The following is a 20,051-nucleotide window of genomic DNA, read 5'->3' on the forward strand; positions in this document are numbered from 1 at the left end:
GTGGAGGGCAGTGTCACTGGCCCTCATATGTGGGATCCGAACCGGGGCCCTCTGGCATCCCAAGCGAGTTCTTAACCATCGCGCCACTCGGCCGGCCCCTATATTGACATAATTTTTAAAATCTCTTACAGACTAGCAGATTTTCAAGGCCAAAACATTTTATTATTTCTTATGATTTAGCAAGAAAAACAAAAAGGGGTAGGGAGAGGAGAAAAAGCGCTCAATTTAGCCTGGTGCTTTATTTAAATATAAGAAGAGGTGAGATCTCTCCTTATCTGAGAATAGAAAAAAGGGAAATGATTTTAAGTAGGGGAACCAAATTAGGAAGTTACCTAGATTGCTAACTGTTCCTTGCTTTAATATTATTCAGAATAGCATTGTCATTTTCTTGCCCCCTCCCCCGTAATATCCCATTCATAATCTTGAAATGCAAAATGAACCACATCATGAAAACAAACACAAGGGTTTTTGAGAATTAGAAGTTGACTGAAGGTACATTACGGTGCATGGCTATCAGGTTTTATCCCATTGAATTGGAAGCTGTACACAATTTTGGAAGGAAAATTCAGTGGTTAAGAGCACAGACTCTGATAACCTGTGAATCTGGAGACAAATACCAGTTTTACCACCTCGTAGCTGTGTGACCTCAGTTTTATCATTTGTAAACTAGAGGTACTATTCGTTTCTACTGTGCAGTTCTGAAAATTAACACACGTGAAATTCTTAACACAAACACGGCACTTAGTAACTCCTCATGGACGTCAGCTGAGCAAACCAGCCCCCCGTCCTGGCTCTGCCGCCCAGGCATCACATGGCATCATTTGGTCATTTTCAGCTTTCCTGCACTTCGGTTTCTTCATCTTTGAATTGGAATTAATGATATCTAGTCTTGTTGGAATAATATAAAATGATATGATAATACCTTTTTGTAAAAGAGCCTCCCGGGTAACAGGTGCTGAGTAAACGTTGGCTCCTCTGTCTCTCCGTCTCCATCATGAAAGCAGACGCTGAACCTCTGTCCTGAACACCTGAAACAGAAGGGCAGGGCTTCCCTGCTCCCTCTCGCCCTGTCTCCCAGCCAGGCAATGTTGATTCTGCAAAGATCCTTCAAGATGTGACTGCACTGCTCTGGTTCCCTTTTCCGTGGTGGATGAACGTGAATTACTTGGACTATGTAGTGAGTGGGTAAAGGCAAAAGGGAGCCGACCCTGTTGATAATGGATTAAAAAATAATTCTGTGTGCCACTAGATGATTCTATACATTCTTACATATTACATAAAGCTGAAAATATTTTACTGCCCAGGAAAACTGTCGTTATTCCTGGTATTTTCTGAAACGATGCACATTTGTAATGTACAAACTTTCTAAAAGCGTCTGTGGAACTCTGTTTAGACTATTGATTGGGTCTTCGGAAAAGTCATGACGCATGTTTGCAACAGATGTCACAAGTTCATTTTTGGAAGTACTAGAGTCATTCGCATCTATGTTATTGCTATGTCATTTGACAGCTGACAGTTCTAGCTTCATTTTTTTTTTTTAATGGAGCAATTTGGTTGTTTTGGAGATTTTACAAGTTGAAGATGGAAGACCAAACTGCAGTTTTGACATATTTTACTTCCATAAAGGATCGAGCTTTGTGAAAAGTTGCATAAAGTTTACGGTGACAATGCTCTACAAGAACATCAGTGCCAACGATGGTTCCGTGCTGGTGGTTTTGATCTCAACGATGCTCCTCAGTCAGGGAGGCCCACCGAGGTTGATGAGGACAAAATGAAGGCATTGATCGTGTCAAACCCATGTTACATGACACAAGAGATTGCAGAAACATTGAACATCCATCATTCAAGCATTCATGACCACCTGAAGAAGCTGAGATACGTAAGCAAGCTCGATATTTGGGTTCCACATGAACTCAGAGAAGTTCATTTGATGGCACATATAAACATCTGCAATATGTTCATTAAACATGAGGACAACGATCCTTTTTTGAAGCAACTGCTAATAGTGATGAGAAATGGATTGTTTACAACAATGTGGTGTGCAAACTGTCATGGTCCCGATGTGATGATTCGCCTCAAATGACATTGAAAGCAGACATTCATCAGAGGAAGGCTATGTTCTCAGTGTGGTGAGATTTTAAAGCTGTTGTGTTTTTTGAGCTCCTACCAAGGAACCAAACAATCAATTCGAATGCGTACTGTCGGCAATTGGACAGTTTGAATGAATCCATCATCCAGAAACATCCAGAGCTCGTTAATCATAAAGGAGTTGCATTTCATCGCCACAACGAGAGACCACACACAAGTTTGATCACCTGTCAAAAATTATAGGAGCTTGGATGGGATGTGTTGCCACACCCACCATACTCGCCTGACCTTGCGCCGTCAGACTTCCACTTGTTTTGCTCTCTTCAAAACTGCGTGGTCTAACATTCAATTCAGATGAGGCTGTAAATCAGCACCTTGTTCAGTTTTTCTCAAATAAAGACAGGCCTTCTACGAACGAGGAATTATGAAGCTCACTGAAAGATGGCGAAAGGTTATCGAACAAAATGGGCAATATATCATTGATTGATCTTTGTTCTTTATATAAATAAATGACCTTCGAAAAACATAGACAAAATACATCATGACTTTTCTGAAGACCCAATAAATGTTATTCAAAAGACCAACAGTAGAAAAGATGAAACCGAAACTGCTTCATTTGCCCCAGGAACTGAGGGCCCACCACTCAGTTCCAGCACCCTACTCCCCCACTTCAGCCAGATGCGCAGGGGGCACAGTTTGAAATCGCTCACCTAGACCACAGGATATTTCAAGTTACAGTTTCAGTTTCCTGGTGAAATTGTCTACACTGGAGATATATCAGAGCTGCATTTAATTTTTATACTATGTTTAAGTACTACGATTCTCCCATCTTGTTTTATCTTTACAAGAACAAACGTAGTCAAATGTATTGAGGTCCTAGGGACTTAAAGAAAAGGGAATAAACCCGTCAGGAAAAAGAGAATACATTCTTCACCCCCAAAGCTCACCGCTAGGAGTCTAATTGTTATAATATCTTAAAGGCAGAATATTTCAAATGGCCATACTTGTGCATAAGAACTTTCCTTATGTTTCTGACTTTAGTCTAGTTCCGTGGCTGGCAGACCTCATGTAGTAATGCTTATGGCATTTTATGTACTGTTTTTTATAGGCAATGGAAGTGATTTTCAGACTTTGTCTGATGTGCTAACTTAAAGCTTAATATCCATAATAAGATGCAGCTTAAAATATACACACCCCACAAAAGACACGTACAGTAGAAATTTGGGTTTTACTGAACTTATATCTTCATTATCTAGTGGTCTGCATTTGATTAGTTTTATTAAAGGTTTTTAAAGCTCCCCCTTTTTAATTTTTCTACAGTATGATAACCCTTTATAGTATTAGTATTTTCTAATACAGAACTTCTATTCTTTCAAGTAGTTATCTTTTGACAGCCATTTACATTTGGAGGGTGGTATAAAATGCATTAAGCACCTATTGCATATTCAGTACTACATAATATTTTGATACAAATCATAGCTTCTGTCCTTCAGTAATTTATATCTACCTAAGGAGACATGTCAAATATATACACAAAACCAGAAAGCATAACTAAGAAAGGAAAGAAGTCTTACAGAGCACCAAAAATAGGGAATGAGAAATGTAGGTTAGCTTCAGGAAACTAAATCATATTGGACTTTTTCTTAGTAATGTGTTTTTCATTCTTAATAGGTAATTAAACAATATTGTTCATAGCCCTGGTACAATGTTTAATGATTTCTTTCTCAAAATTCAGTAGTCTTTGTAATCAAATAATGCCTATTTGTCTCTGTGGAAGGTATTTATAAAACAAAAAGTAAGTTGAAATGGTCCCCCAAAAGATTTCTGCAAGCAGCCAAAAAGAATACCCTTAAGTCTTTATACCAAAATACTTATTTTTTTAAAAATTAATTTTAAAAAATCTCCCTAGTTTTATTGCGGTATAATTGGCACATAACACTGTATATTAGATTAAGATGCCCAACATAAGGATTTGCTATATGTTTATATTGCAAATCAATGACCACAAAAGTTTAGGTAACGTCCTTCACCTCACAGAGGTATAGATTTGTTTTCCGTGTGATGAGATCTTTTAAGATTTACTCTCTTGACAACTTTCAAATATAGAGACTGTATCGGTAATAATAGTCACCATGCTGTTACATCCTCAGGACTTTTTTATCTTACAGCTGTAAGTTGTACCTTTCGACCACCTTCATCCATTTTGCTGTCTTCCTGCCCCCCGCCTCACACCCACCAACCTGCTCTCTGTTCCTGTGAGTTAGGTTTTTTAGATTCCACATATAAGTAAGATCATTCAGTATCTGTCTTTGTCTAGCTGATCTCATTCAGCATAATGCCTTCAAGTTTCATCCATGTTGTCACAAATGGCTTCCCTTTTTACAGCTGAATAATATTCCATTTTACATAGACCGGGGGTGCGAAAACAATGTATACATGTTTTAAGGAAAAAGCTGTATTCAAATTGTAATAATATATGCTGATAACAAAAGATGAATACAAGTCATGTGTGTACATTTTTTTGTCACCCCGGTGTATATGTGTGTGTACCACGTTTGCTTTATCCAGTCATCCATCAGTGGACATGCCATGGCGGTGGTTCCCGTGTCTTGGCTATTGTGAATTATGCTGGAATGAACATGGGGCTGCGGATATCTTTTTGAGATAGAGATTTAATTTCCTTCAGATATATACCTAGAAGTGCAGTTGCTGGATCACATGGTAGTTTTGTTTTTAGCTTTTTGAGGAACCTATACGTTTTCCTGGTGGCTGCTCCAATTTACACTCCCACCAACAGCACAAGGGTTCCCTTTCTCCACATCTTCCCAACACTTTTTATCTCTTGTCTTTTTGATGACAGCCCTTGTAACGTGTGAGGTGATGTCTTATGGTGGTTTTGATTTGCATTTCCCTGATGATCAGTGATGCTGAGCATTTTCATGTACCTGTTGGCCATCTGTATGTCTTCTTTGGAAAAATGTCTGTTCAGGTCCTCTGCCCATTTTTTAAATTGGCTTGTTTTTCTGATATTAAAGTGTGTAAGTTCTTTATAGATTTTGGATATTCACCCCCTATTGGATGTGTTATTTGCAAATACCTTTTCCCATTCAGTAGGTTCCCTTTTCATTTTGTTGATGGTTTCTTTGACTGTGAGAAAGTTTTAATTTGATATAATCCCATTTGTTTATTTTTGCTTTTGTTCTTTCCTAAGGAGACTGATCCAAAAAAATATTGCTAAGACTGATGTCAGAGAGCTTACTGCCTATGTTTTCTTCCAGGAATTTTATGGTTTCAGTTCTTATGTTCCAGTCTTTAATCCATTTTGGATTTACTTTTGTAAATGGTATAAGATAGGGGTCCAGCTTCATTCTTTTGCATGTAGCTATCCAGTTTTTCCAACACCGTTTATTGAGAAGACTGTCTTTCCCCATGGTATATTCTTACCTCCTTTGTCATAGATTAGTTGACCATATGCATGGGTTTATTTCTAGTCTCTCTACTCTGTGTCATTGATCTCTGTCTGTTTTCATGCCAGCACCATACTATTTTGATTAGTATAGCTTTGTAGTATAGTTTGTAATCAGGAAGCATATTATCTCCAGCTTTGTTTTTTTCTCAAGATTGCTTTGGCTATTTGGGGTCTTTTATGGTTCCATACAAATTTTAGGATTCTTTGTTCTAGCTTATGAAAACTGCCATTGGCATTTTGATGGATATTGCTTAAATCTGTAGATTGCTTTGGGTAGTGTGGACATTTGAACAATATTAATTCTTCTAATCTATGAGCACAGTATATTTTTTCATTCATTTGTGTTGTCTTCAATTTCCTTCACCAGTGTCTTAAAGTTTTCAGAGTTACAGGCCTCTAACCTTCATGGTTAAATTTATTCCTACATATTTTATTCTTTTTGATGCAATTGTACATGGAATTTTTTGCTTAATCCTTCTTTCTGATTGTTATTCATGTATAGGAACAAAACTGATTTCTGTATATTACCCTGTAACTTGACTGAATTCATTTATTAGTTCTCACAGGTTTTTGGTGTCATCTTTAAGGATTTTTTCTTTTTTCTTTTTCTTTTTTTTTTTTTTTGTATGTGCCATCTGCAAATAGTGACAATTTTATTTCTTATTTTTCAATTTAGATGTCTTTCATTTATTTTTCTTGCTAAATTGGTGTGGCTAGGACTTCCAATACTGTGTTGATTGAAAGTAACAAGATTGGGGAACTTTGTCTTGTTCCTGATCTTAGAGGAAAAGCTTTCAGCTTTTCACTGTTGAACATGATGTTAGCTGTGAGCTTGTCATGCATGGCCTTTATTATGTTGAGGTACAGTCCTTCTAAGCCCACTTTGTTTTTATTATAAATGTATGTTGAATTCTGTCAAATGCTTTTTCTGCATCAATAGAGATGATAAAATGACTTTTATCCTACATTTTGTTAATGTGATGTATCACATTCGGTGATTTGTGGATGTTGAACTATTCTTTCATCCTTTGAATAAATCCCACTTGATCATGGTGTATGATCCTTTTAATGTATTGTTGAATACTGTTTGCTAATATTTTGCTGAGAATGTTTTCATTTATGTTCATCAGGAATATTGGCCTATAATTTTTTTTTTCTTGTAGTATTCTTCTCTGGTTTTGGTATCAGAATAATGCTGGCCGTGTAAAATGAGTTTGACAGTGATGTCTTCTCTTCTATTTTTGGAAGAGTTTAAGGAGGATTGATATTATTTCTTTTTAAATGTTTGGTAGAATTCAATGAAACCATCTTGTCCTGGGCTTTTTTTCTTTGTTGGGAGGTTCTTGATTCAATCACATTACTAGTAATTTGCTGAGACTTTCTTTTTCTTCATGAGTCAAGCTTGGTAGGTTGTATGTTTCTAGGAATCTTTTTAGGTTGTCCAATTTGTTGGTGTATTATTGTGCAGAGTAGTCTCTTATGATCCTTTGTATTTCTGTGGTATCAGTCAACGTCTCTTCATTTATTTCTAATTGTATTGATTTGAGTCCTCTTTTCTTGGTGAGTAGCTAATGGTTTGTCTCTTTTGGTTATCTTTTCAAAAAGCAGCTCTTAATTTCACTGATCTTTACTACTGTCTCTTTAATCTCTGTTTCATTTATTATCACTCTGATCTTTGTTATTTTCTTTCTTGTACTAACTTTGGACTTAATTTGTTCTTTTCTAGTTCCCTGAGGTCCAAAGTTGGGTTATTTTTGTGAGCTTTTTTTTTTTTTTCCTTTTTGTAGGCATTTATTGCTATAAATTTTCTTCTTAGAACTGCTTTGGCTGTTCTGCTATGTCATATTTCCATTTTCATTGGTCTCAAGATATTTTTTTATTTGTCTTTTGATTTCTTTAACTCAAGACATTTATGTTATTCATAGAAGTCTATTTTATATGCTTATTCAGCAATAGATAGTGTATTTTAACATGCTTGATGATTTGTTATTTAACTCCAGGAAGTTAGAAGTTGGAAGGGAACACCTTAAAACTGGAACACTGGCAGAATCAAGGATTGACAACTGACAGCCAGGGAGGCAGGGTTCAAAACAGATGGAAGAACTTAAATCAATAGCATTCTATACCATTTTGTAGAAGCACAAGCAGACCTCTGCAGAACTTAACAGTTTCTTTGTACTTAATTGATACCCATGATAATGCTTTTGAGTCATTCAATTAGGTTAAATTATTAACATTAGGTGAAATGTTAAATTAGGTTATTTATACTCCATTTAAAAATATATAATAAATTTTCATAAGTACCCTTTATATTCATAATAACTACCACTCTGACAGTGTTCTCAGTCATCCTAATCCTTTTACTTATATTATCTAATTTATCCTTAAAATAATCCTGGGAAGTAGTTTGATTATATCCATTTTAAACATGAGAAAATTATAACTCAGAGAGTTTAAGTAAGCAAAACAAAGTTGTATAGCTAATCAGGATTTTGAACCTATATCTGAATATCCCTAAAAGTCCCTGCTTTTATCCACTGCAGAGTGAATTGTCCATACATCTAGATTATTTTGAGTTTCACAGCAACTACTTTATACTTTGTCAGGTACTACTGTCCCCATTTGAGGCCCGGAAAAGTTAAGTACCTCAGATAATGTAACTACTAAGAAGCATTACTGGGCTTTTGTTTTTGTTGGTGTTATTATTTTTTCTTTCCTTGCTTAGAAAATGTGCTAATGACAAACATTTCCAATGCTGGATAAATATGGTGTTGCTGAAATAATTTTAGGCTTATTTAACTTTCTTCTTTAATTTTTGTTTAGAGCATAGATTCTAGCAGCCAAGTTTTTCCCATAGGGTTCTCGCAAAGTTAAATAAATTATGAGCTATGAAATGTTTTGAGATGCTCTGTTGAAACACAGTAATAATAAAGCTAATGATTATGGACCACTTGTTCTTGCCAGGCACTGTCTCAGCACTCTGTTGGCATTAACTAATTTAATCCTTACAATTGCTCTATGAGAAATATTTTTTCCCCAGCTGTGGTTTACAATGAGGAGAGTGAAGTACGGAGAGGTAAAGAATGGACCAATGTTACTCCATTCTATGTGGCAGTGGGATTAAAATCCAGCCGTCCAGTAGCTCTTGAGTCCAAATACCTGTGTGTTACGCTATATACTGCCTTTCCACAAAATAATTTGAAGCATATGTTTTCAGACTTATAGTATAGTTTATAGACTATGACTCCCTTTCCCTCTATATTGTGTTTTAATTTTTACTTTGAAAATAAGGACTGGTGTCACAAAGGACTGAAGAAAAATACATGCAGCACTGAATCAATGATTTATTTTGATGGTTACTGGAATTAAGTGACAGGCTGTAATTTCGTATTTATCCACAAGATGGTGAAATTTTCATTAGTTTTTAATTTCTTGAAACCCATATAAACCATTAATTTATAATCTGCATTTGACACCATTTATTGTAAGCACTTTAATTTCTTTTTACAGCCCATCTGCTGGCAAGGCCAAGATTAGAACAGCTCACAGGAGAATCATGATTTTGAATCACCCAGATAAAGGTGGGTAAAATTCTGATTTTTCATAATGTGTGGATCAGAATCGGCTCTGGATTCCTTTCGCTTTACTTAAACTCATTATAAACGATTTATAGTTGAAATGGAAGTTTATATGCCACATGTATTGTGATTTTTCTTACAATAAATAAGGCTTTCGATTCGAATTCAGGGACCCATGGAAGTGGTGGATTTATATTTTCAGCTTTCAAGAACTTAGTTATGATTTTTATATATGAGTACCTCACCCCTGTTTGAGGCCCTTAGCATTGGAATGAGAAAGAGAATACATGAGTTGTGGACTCTGATTACATAAACTGATTTGAGCATCATGAATTTTATTTGTTTAACCTTAAATATAAAAGCACAAGATTTAGAGATTATCTTCCAAATCTCTGAATGTAATATGTCATAGATGGTTCTGAGTGTCTTAATTTTATTGTGGAAGGCTCTGAGGCTGGGCCATTTATTTTTAACTGGCTAGGTTTTTAATGTAAATTTATCTTACAGAAAGACAATTATTATAACTTTAACTACACTACAGCTGCTTGAGAGAGAAAGCCCATATGCTCATTACTGTTTCTGCTCTAAAATAACAGATGGTAGAAGTTGCACTGTATTTGAGAAGTCAAGGTGGGGGTGACGGGGAGGAGAATGAAGAGTTTCTCAGATTCTTTATTTAGAGACTTTCGGTTTTATAATTATTTTGAAAAAAAAATAAAAACAAATTTTGAATTCCTACCCATCTTAACTGACACCAAAATAAGGTTTTTTTCTTTTTCTCCCCAGCTTTCTCTCTTAATTACTTACTATAAAAATTCTTTTTACCAAACATTATCCTTTTTGGTTTTTGTACTTGCTGTTCTTTAGTGAGAATAAACAAGGGAATAAACTTTGAAATGAGGTTTTGCTTAAAATTTCTAAACAGCTTCAACAGTTACTGAAAGATCCACTCAACTAATTTACTTTGCATTGTGGGCTTTCAGAGTAATTGCCTCAGAAGGAAATGTGTTTAAGTGCATCTGTGAAGCCGTCTGGGTCCTAAGCACCCTCTGCCCCTCCAGGTCTGGTGCATGCCCTTCTCTTACTGGTTGCAGGAGGATCAAGCACTCATGTTTTTCACATGATTGATGGTTTATTGATTGTGCCTACTGGCAAGGAAGCAAGGTCTAAAACGCACCTAAGAGGATATGTATTTGTAGATATCATCAGTAAAAAAAGAAAACGTTTCTATATCTTATGAGCCAGTAGTGTTTAAAGAAATAATCAATAGCTTGATTTATCCTGAGGTTGTGTGATTATCATTGGTGGAGTGTTGACTGTCTATACTATGTTTCCTAATGTCCTTCTGTCTGTCCCTGTGCAGGTGTCAGGCTGTCAGGGGTAGACCTGGAAGCAGCAAGAAGCCAGCATTTTTCTCTGGCTTCTGCGTTCTAGCTAGCACTGCCCTTGCCCACGCTGCTTAACCTCTCCAAGTGTCAACTTCATTATCTACAAAGTGAAGGGATTCTTTCTAAAGCCCTTTTTGATTATATGATATCGTGTAATATCTTTATATGCCTATCTAATGAATGAAGAAACTGTAGCCTATATTTCTATTCAGATCACATTTTTAATTTAATAAAGATGCTTTTAATGCCTTTGGATTATTGTTCCCTTTAAGAATGTTGACAATTGTGGACATTTTGCCCACATCATTGCTCATTCATCCCAAATTTTGAAATAATTGGGCTGTTGGAAAAGTCATGACATATTTTTCCTATGTTTTTTTGTCGCAAAAATGCGTCATGACTTTTCCGACAACCCAATATTTGGCTTTTCAGAGAGACTTCCTAAAACCCATTCGTATACTCGTAGCTGAGAAATGCTCTAGTGAAAGCCTGGTGAATGAAAGAATATTAGAACTACAGCAGGAATCCGTGTAGGATGGGGTTGGTAGATGACAACTCATAAGTCTGAAAATTTTCTCTTGAAAAGGAAGGTTGTTTTGTTTTGTTTTTTTTTTAATGGGAAGATTTTAAATGGAAATGTCTGCGTGTCCTTGGAGAGAGAAAGCTGGGAGTGTTTGAGAAAGTTGAGAATGGCGAAATCTTTTATTTTATTATTAATTTTTTTAATTTTTAAGTTTTCAATTACAGTTGACATTCAGTGTTATATTACTTTCAGGTGTACTGCATAGTGGTTAGACATTTATATAACTTACAAAGTGGTCCCTGGATGAGTCTAGTACCCTCCTGGCACCATTTATAGGTATTGCAGTATTACTGACTATATTCCCTGTGCTGTACTTTTCATCCCCATGACTATTTTTAACTGCCAATTTGTACTTTTTAATCGCTTCACTTCTTTCATCCAGCCTCCCAAACCCCCTCCCATCTGGCAGCCATCAGTTTGTTCTCTGTGTCTATGAGGCTGTTTCTGTTATTTTGTTGTTGTTGTTCATTTATTTTGTTTTTTAGATTCCACATATGTGGAAATCATATGGTGTTTGTCTTTCTCTGTTTGACTTGCTGCACTTAGCATAATATCCTCTAGGTCCATGAGAACGGGTACCTCTTAATTTTGAGCCCTCTGTATAATTCTTCGCCATGTTTGCTGTGGCCAGGTCAGCACTGTTATAGGTGGTAGCAAAAACTTAAATCCTCTGCCCAATGCTTCTGAAATTCACAAATGTTCCTCCACCCCCAGCCATCACCACCCCCGAGGGACTTTTCTGTTGGTTTTGCTACCTGTTGGTAAAGAACTTCAGAGGTGTGATCAACTATAATTTGTTACACGTCTCATTATCAACTTGTGCAAAGAAAGTAACACCAGAAAATTAAGTGTGAGAGATGGTTGAAATAAATTTTTTTGTAACGAGTTTTAAATGAACATTCAAATGTGCTTTGGTAAAAAGGAAAATTGGCTATTTCGATTTAGTGAGATAAAAGGTTAATGCAATAAGAAATCTCAGGTCATTGATCTAATGTTTTTAGACTAATATCTTTCAGATTATGCTTTTTTTAATTGCTGAAGTAAGAGGTTAATTGTTATGAAATTAGTAGTTTGATATTAATGCCCAGTAACTATAGAAAGGAGGATAGACTAGATATATTTGAAAACCTGTGGAACCTCAGCGATCTTTCACAGGCTATCTAATCCACTCAAAGTGTAGCTCACCTGTCCACGCCAGGACGCACTTTGTTACCTATGTGCCCAAGTTAAAAACAGAAATCAAAAGTAAACCTTTTGCCATGACGCCCAAATGTGTGATGCTTTTGTATTTTGTAAAAGTATTGGTCCATCATAGACTGGAATTTTTTTATAAAGTGCTTGTTCACCATATTTTGAGAGACACTGATCTAAATCAGTGTTTCCTCCTAAATCAAGACTGTTTCTGCGCTATCCTGGGAAAAATGGCCTGTTAGCTCTCCTTAAAGATTTTCAGAGTTGGAAAGCTTCCTATTTTGCAAGGCAAGCCCCCTGGTAGGCAGCTGTAACTAGTAGAAACTTCTTCCCTACTTTCAGCTAGAAGCTGCCCGTCTGTAGCAGCAGAGATTCTCAATCGTCCTCCATTTATCTTCCCTTTCAATAAACAAATAGTCTCACTCTTCTATAATAGTATTTAAATCAAAATTAGATTAAATATTGGGATTAAAAACAAATCAAAGTAACTATACTGCTGAATGGATTTCCCCTGAATACTCTCATTGTAAAAGAAGCTAAATTTGACATGAGACCTGGTAACAATATATTATAATTTATTACAATGTATTTTAAAGTATCGATTGTAAACATTTGGAAAAGAAAGATAGGATCACCAAGAGTCAATATGGATTAACTAAGAAAAAGTGATGCCTAATTAGCTGTTTCTTCCCTGGATAGATGTACTAGCCTGTTTGTTTCAGAGGGTTTATCTTTCCCTTCATTTCAACAGTTTAATTAGACTTGAGGCTTTGTATTTGAGTTCTTTTTTATTTTTTGTAAAGAGATTATTTTGTTTCATCACATTAATTTTCCTTAATAAGTGATGAGATCTTTAAAAGTAAAGAACATGGCTGATTCAAATTTATAACCTGTATGGCTGACATTTAATGAACTCCAAATTTTTGTTTTCATTAGTGACTGGATAAGCAAATGGATGAAAAGAAGGCATATAAGTAAAATTTATGGGTAAAGTACAATATGGCCTTAGGGATAGAAAAGACAGTCTGGGGAATATAATCATTAATGTTTAAATATTTTTTAGGGGGCCAAATGGACTCATGTCTTGTTAGGGAGACCACTTCATAGTTGTTTGTAGAGGCCTGACCACTGCACTGTATTTCTGAAGCTGATGTTGAATAATATTGTATGTCAACTATAATTATATATACATATAGTCACGGGATGTGGAGTAGAGTGTGGGAATGGAGTCCATTTGATTGTAGTAGATAAGCATGATATTGGGGGTGGGGGGCAGTGGATGGGGGGAGGGGTTGCTTCTGTGTGAAGGGTGAAAAGGATAACTATTGCATTGTTCTGTACACCTGAAACTAACAATAAAAAAAAAAAAAGAATTTGGAGTGATAGCTAATACATACTATCAAAAATTTAAAAGAATTATTGGATTGATATGAAATGACCTGAAATTATTCTTTCATTCATTCAGAATTATTTATTCAAATTCTACAATATGCCAGACATTGTGCTAAATCTTGGAACTTTAACTGTAAAACAAGATAACTAGATCCTTGTCCTCATTGAGCATACATTCTAAGAGGGGACAGACAAAAAACAAACCTGTTTCAAGCTGCAGTCAGTGCAATGAAACGAACAGTGGACTGAGATACACAATGCGGGAAGAGGCAACTTCCCATAGTGTGATTGGGCAAGGCTTCTCTGAGAAATCCTAGAGGACAAGTAGAAGCTACTGTGTTGTGTTGTAGTGCTTGGAAACTCGAGGAACTAGCATGTGCAAAGGCTCTAAGGGAGGAAAGAGTTTAGTGTGCTTACAGACTGGAAAGAAAGAGAGCCAGTGTGGTAGGGGTTTAATAGGTGAGGGGAGAGGCAGCATGGCATGGGGCGGTGCCGACATGTGGAAAACCATAGCTATGCTTTCTGATAAGGAAACACTGTAGAGTTTGTATCATATTTGAACTTTATTCCAAATACAGTAGGAAGTTACTGTCAGCTTTTAAGTAGTAATGTAATTCAATTTAATGTTTAAGAAGTCACTTTTCTCCTCAATATCTTATTGATTTTTAAACATTTTTTAGTTTTCAATTACAGTTGACAGTCAATATTATATTAGTTTCAGATGTACAGCATGGTGGTTAGACATTTATATAACTTACGAAATGATGCCCCTGATAAGTCTAGTACCCACCTTATTTTTAAGTATATTTTATACTGAAGTGTAGCATACAGGCAGAAGAGTACACTAATCAGAAGTATGTTTCTAAATTTTTACAAACACACCCATATAACTAGCCCCCAAATGGAGACCTAGAACATCACCACACCTCTGAAACCCCCTCATGACTCCTCGCCATCTACCTCACCCTTAAAAGGAACCACTGTCTTGATTTATATCATCATAGACTAGTTTTGCCTCTTTTGAATGTGTGTAGTCGTTTGCATCTGGCTGCTTTTGGTCAATATTATTCTTGTGAGATTTGTCCATATTGTAATGTGGAGCAGTCGTTTGTTCATTCTCACTGATACCCAGAAGCCATAGCGAAGTGTGCTCTGGGAACCACCAGCGGTTCCTGAGACCCGTTCAGGAGCTCTGTGAGGTGAAAACTATTTCCCTTTTACTCTCTGACGTTTACACTGATGGTGCAAAACATCAGTGGGTAAAACTGCTGGGGCCTTCGCACTAATCAGGCAATGACACCGATGTGTTCATATGGAAAAAATGAATCTTGACTCTGCCTCATGCCATATGGAAAACTAATTCTTCATGGATTTTAACCTAAATGTGAAAGATAAAACAATAATGCTTCTCTATATTAAAAACAAACAAACAAATATAGACTAGGCCAAAGATTTCTTAAATGGCATAAGAAGTGCTTACTGTTAATTTAAAGGAATAAAAATGTGTCTCTGTTTACAGGAAAAATTAGGCTGTAATTTTGCTTTTTTTGAAAGTTGGTAGATTTTGCTACCAAGGTTACTGTTGTTGCCTCTTAAAGGGATTGAGCAGTGCCTTCCTTTATTTTCTTAATGAATTTGTATAAAATGTGTTATTCCTTCCTTTAATGTTTATAAGAATCACCAGTGAAGGCACCTGGGCTTGGAGACTTCTTTGCAGGAAAATTTAAAATTGTAGATTCAATTTATTTAAGAGATATACATTTCTTCAGATTTTTTGTTTCTCCTTATTTCACTTTTGGTTAGTTTTTTCCTAGAAATTTTTCCATTTCACCTAAAATTTCAGATTAATTGGCATAAAGTTGCTTATAATATCCTCTTATTACTTTTGTAATATTTGTAGTAGCTGTAATGTTCACTATGTTTTCATTCCCAATGTCGATAATTTATTAATTTGTGTCATTCATTTTTTTTCTTGGCAAGTCTTGCTAGAGGTCAATGTATTTTTGTTAATCTTTTCAAAGAATTATCTATTTTGTTATTCTCCATCTGTAAATTAATTTTCTATATCATTGTTGTTATTCTTATCTCTTCTTTGTTTAGGTTTAATTTGCTGTCCTTTTTCTAATTTTTAAAAATGGGTACTTAGAGCATTGACTTCAGCTATCATTCAGTTCATAATACTATGATTTCCATATGGTTTTCTCTGTGGCCCATGTGTTATTTGACATGTATTGCCTAAATTTCCCAGCAATTGAAGATTTTCTAACTATTTCTGTATTATTGACTTTGAGCTTAATTCCATTTGGGAAGAGAACATACTGTGATTTAAAGTCTTTGAAATTTGTTGAACCTGACTTTATGATCCAGCATATGGGCAATTTTGGTAAATAATCTGAACAGCATGTATATTCTGTGATTATTGGATACAGTATTCTGAATATGTGAGTAAAGTTTGTTGTGTTGATCAGATCTTCTATATATTCTTACTGATTTCTTGTTTACCTGCTATGGTTGTGGATTTGTGTATTTCTCCATTTAGTTCTATCTTTTGTTTTTTGTTTGTTTTTCCATATTGCAGCAGTGTGATTTGGGTGCAAATCATTTAGAATTGTTATATTTTCCTTGTGGATTGGCCCATCATTTTGTAATATCTTTCTTTACATCTAATAATACTTCTTGCAGTAAAGTTTGCTTTATCTCAAATTATTTGCAGCTGCATCAGCTTTCTTTTGGTTAGTGTTTACATGGTATATTTTTTTCTTTCAATCTTCCTTTATCTTTTTAAACTTTGTGTATTCTGAGCACATGTAGTTGGGTTTTGCTCTTTTAATGAGTCTGACAATTTTAGACTATTAATACAAGTATTTAGTTCTTTTATATTTAATGTACTTATTGATATTTAAATATATTTATGCATGTAAATATATTTACTGTTTGACTCACTTGTTTATATTATTTTTACTTCTTGACTTCTTTTGGCTGATTCAAAATTATAAAACTGTTTTCTACCTTCTTCCTTTAGTAACTTCATAAACTTCTTTTAAAACACTATTTTTTAGTGATTGTCTAACGAATACAGCATACTTCTTTGACTTCTTATAGTCCAAAATAAAATATTACTTTGGCCACTCCTCAGGTAATGGTGGGACTTTAGAATGCTTTTATGATTTTCTCTGACCTTTAGTGATTCTATTGTGATGCAACTTGGTGTAGGTTTCTTTGCACACACCCTGCTTATAACTTGCAGAGCTTCTTCAATGTATGGGAGGATGTCTTTCATCGGTTTTAGAAGATTCTGCTCCATTATTTGTAACCTATTTAAATATTGCTTCTCTTTTTTCTCCTCTTAAGCTCCAATTGTGCGCATTTTCAGCTCCCACTTTTTTCAGTGTTTCATGTCTTTTATGCTCCCTTCTGTATTTTTATTGTTTATTGTAGAGATATTTTTAACTAATTTCTTCAGTTCATTGTCATTCTATATTGTCTAATCTACTGTTAAACCTAGTTCAGTTTTTAGTTTAAATTATTTTTAAATTGCCAATTATTTTTTATGGACTCTAGATCTCTTTGTAATCTTTATATGTTTATCTTTTCCATTTTTACTCTATTTTTTTTTTATATATGTTACTCATAGTTATTTCAAAGTCCTTGTCTGATACTTCTGATGTCTAGCTCACCACTGTTTCTCTTTCTGTTGTATTTTCCCCCTTTTGATTTGCAGGCCTTCTTGGAAAATTTATTGCAAAATAAGTTTTAAAATTATATTTATTGGGGTAAAATTGGTTAATCATATATAAATTTCAGGCATACAGTGTTATGATACAACACCTATATACTCAACTTCGTGCTCACCACCATAGTCCAGTCCCTTCCGTTACCATGTACTTGACCTTCCTTTACCCTCTGTCCCCTCACCCCTCTGGTAACCACCTTTCTGTGCTGTTTCTATGAGTTTGTTTTTTGCTTTGTTTGTTGCTTTAATTTTTTTAATGTCATATTTTGTATTAAAGGAATAGTACTCAAACTCTTTGGTCTCAGGCCCAAAAAGACTTTGTGTGGATAATATCTATCAATATTTATACACTAGACATTAAAACTGAGGCGGTTTTAAAGATAATTATCTATTACCTCATTGTAAAATATTAATCATACCACATGTTAATTTAAATAACATAATTTTTACAAAACTTTGTATTTTTGAAAATAACACTTAAAAAATAATGTGTAGAGTGGAGAATGCAGAGAATGGTGCCATAGAAGGTAAGACAGGAGTATATTTAAGGAAACCAAATGATCAGCTGTGCTGAATGCTGCTGTGGAAACTGTTAAGAAGATGGCAGAGGAGGATCCACAGTGTTTTGGCAACACTGGGAGCCTTCGATGACCTTAAAAACCAGTTGTACTTGATGGTTGAGGAGTGAAAGGAGGCTAAGGAAGTCGAGTTCGCTCTTATAGACAGTGCTCTTGAGTTTTGTGAGACGAGGAGGCAAGAAATGGGTTCGTAGCTGGAAGCGGGGGATGTTGCATTTAAAGGACAGAATGTTGTTTTTGCTTTCTTTTGTTTACTTTTAAAATATATTTTAATATGGAAGCTTGTTGAGCAGGTTTGTGTGTCAAGGGAAATAATCAACTAGAGAGAGCCATGATTTAGGAGAGATTAAATTTCAATTCAACAAGGATGAATAAAAAAAATCAAAAAAGTTCAACAGAGAGAGATGGAATGTTCTTTTAGGTCCCCCAAACCAATTATGTAAATATAGGACAGAAACTTCCCAGTATTTCACATGGAAAAGCGCTATGGGGGTAGGGTATATGTGATCTCATAGCCTGTGAGATTCAACAGTGTAGAAGCTGCTGAAAATAAGTTAGTGTAGTCTTGAGGTGCATAAGACTGAATATTACCACGATCTTCTCTACTTGTCATTCATTCATTTCATTAATACTTATTACTCAGCTATACTGAACTAGGCAGTTAGACCTTACCTAGAATTTTGTTTCCCTTTTTGGAGGCCAGATTTTGAAGGGCACTGAGAGGCTGAGTAGTATTCAGAAGAACCCAAACAGGATGATGAACAGTTGGAAGCAGTGTCATATGAGTGGTCAGTCATTCATTCAGCAGATATTCATTGAGCACCTAATATAAGCCAGACAGTGTGCTAGACACTGAATCAGATACCAAGGACCTGGCCTTCGTGGATCTTATATTCCATTAGGAGAAACAGATAGTAGATAGGTAATTTGGTAGATTAAAAATGGCCACAGTTTCTTCACAGCAACCCTCATCAGAGGGGTCTATTTCTTCACCCATTATATTCAGGTCAGCCAGTGTCACTTGCTTTGAGCAATAGAATATAGCGGAAGTGACATTGTGTGAATTCTGAGCCTAGGCCTCAAGAAGCATTGGAGCTTCAGCTGTTACCCTTGGAACCCTGAGACCACCAGGTGAGGAAGCCCAGGCTCAGCTCCTGAAGGATGAAGGGCCGAGCAGAGAGAGGCCCAGTCAGGCCACCCTGCGCCATCCTGCCGTCGTGTCCTCTCCCAGCTTAGAAGAGCCAGCAGCAACCCCATAGAAGAGTGAGAATAAAGAAACCTCCTTGTTTTTAGTCACTAAGTTTTGGGGTAGTTTGTTATACCGAAAAGGCTGATACAGAAAATGTCCCGTGATGATACGTACTTTTAAGAAACATAAAGCAGAGTAGGGGAAATAGAGACTGGCAGCTGGAGAGGAGGTGGTCGCAGTATGAACTTGCAGCCATATTAGAAACTCTCAGTGAGGAGATAATATTTGAACAGAGACCTGAGGGAGTACGTCACACAAAAATCTAAAGAAAGTATTTCAGGCATGAGGACTATCAAGCGCAAAGGCCTTGAAAAGTGAGACTAGACTGTGTGTTTCTGGAATTGTACGGAGATCGGCGACAGCATAGTGAACGAGGGGAGGAGAGGTAGGAAATGCGATTGGAGACGATGCTCAGGGCCGAATGCCAGAGGAGCTTGCAAGCCACGCCAAGAACTTTGGCTTTAATTTTAAGTGTCGTGGAAATGATACCCGATTTACAATATTAGAAAAACAACTTTGGCAGCTGTGGAGAACACACGGAGTCAAGAGTGGAAGCATGGAAATGAGTAGAGAAGATTGTAACCCAAAAAAGAATATTGGTTTAGAGCAGGGTGTCTGTGATGAAGGAGGTGAAGGATGGTCTAACTCAGGATATATTCTGAAGGCAAAGTCAGCAAAGCCGTTGGATTGGGGGTGAGGAGCAATGAGGAAGAATGGTTCCTAGGTTTTCGGCCGAAGCAATAAAGAACATAAAACATTGCTATAGTGAGAAACTTAGAGGGGTTCTGTGTAACATCTCCTA

General features: G+C 35.9%; 1 protein-coding gene across 1 annotated transcript in view; it reads left to right on the forward strand.

Annotated features, from left to right (window-relative positions):
• The window catches only part of DNAJC15 (DnaJ heat shock protein family (Hsp40) member C15), a 70,653-nt gene that overhangs the window by 38,835 nt on the left and 11,767 nt on the right, over positions 1–20,051 (forward strand). The window contains exon 5 of the mRNA XM_019650345.1: positions 9,068–9,138. Coding sequence (XP_019505890.1) covers positions 9,068–9,138 — 71 coding nt within the window. The remainder of the gene's footprint in view (positions 1–9,067; positions 9,139–20,051) is intronic.

The sequence above is a fragment of the Hipposideros armiger genome, unplaced genomic scaffold (assembly GCF_001890085.2).
Source record: "Hipposideros armiger isolate ML-2016 unplaced genomic scaffold, ASM189008v1 scaffold_139, whole genome shotgun sequence".
NCBI classification, from domain to species: Eukaryota; Metazoa; Chordata; class Mammalia; order Chiroptera; family Hipposideridae; genus Hipposideros; species Hipposideros armiger.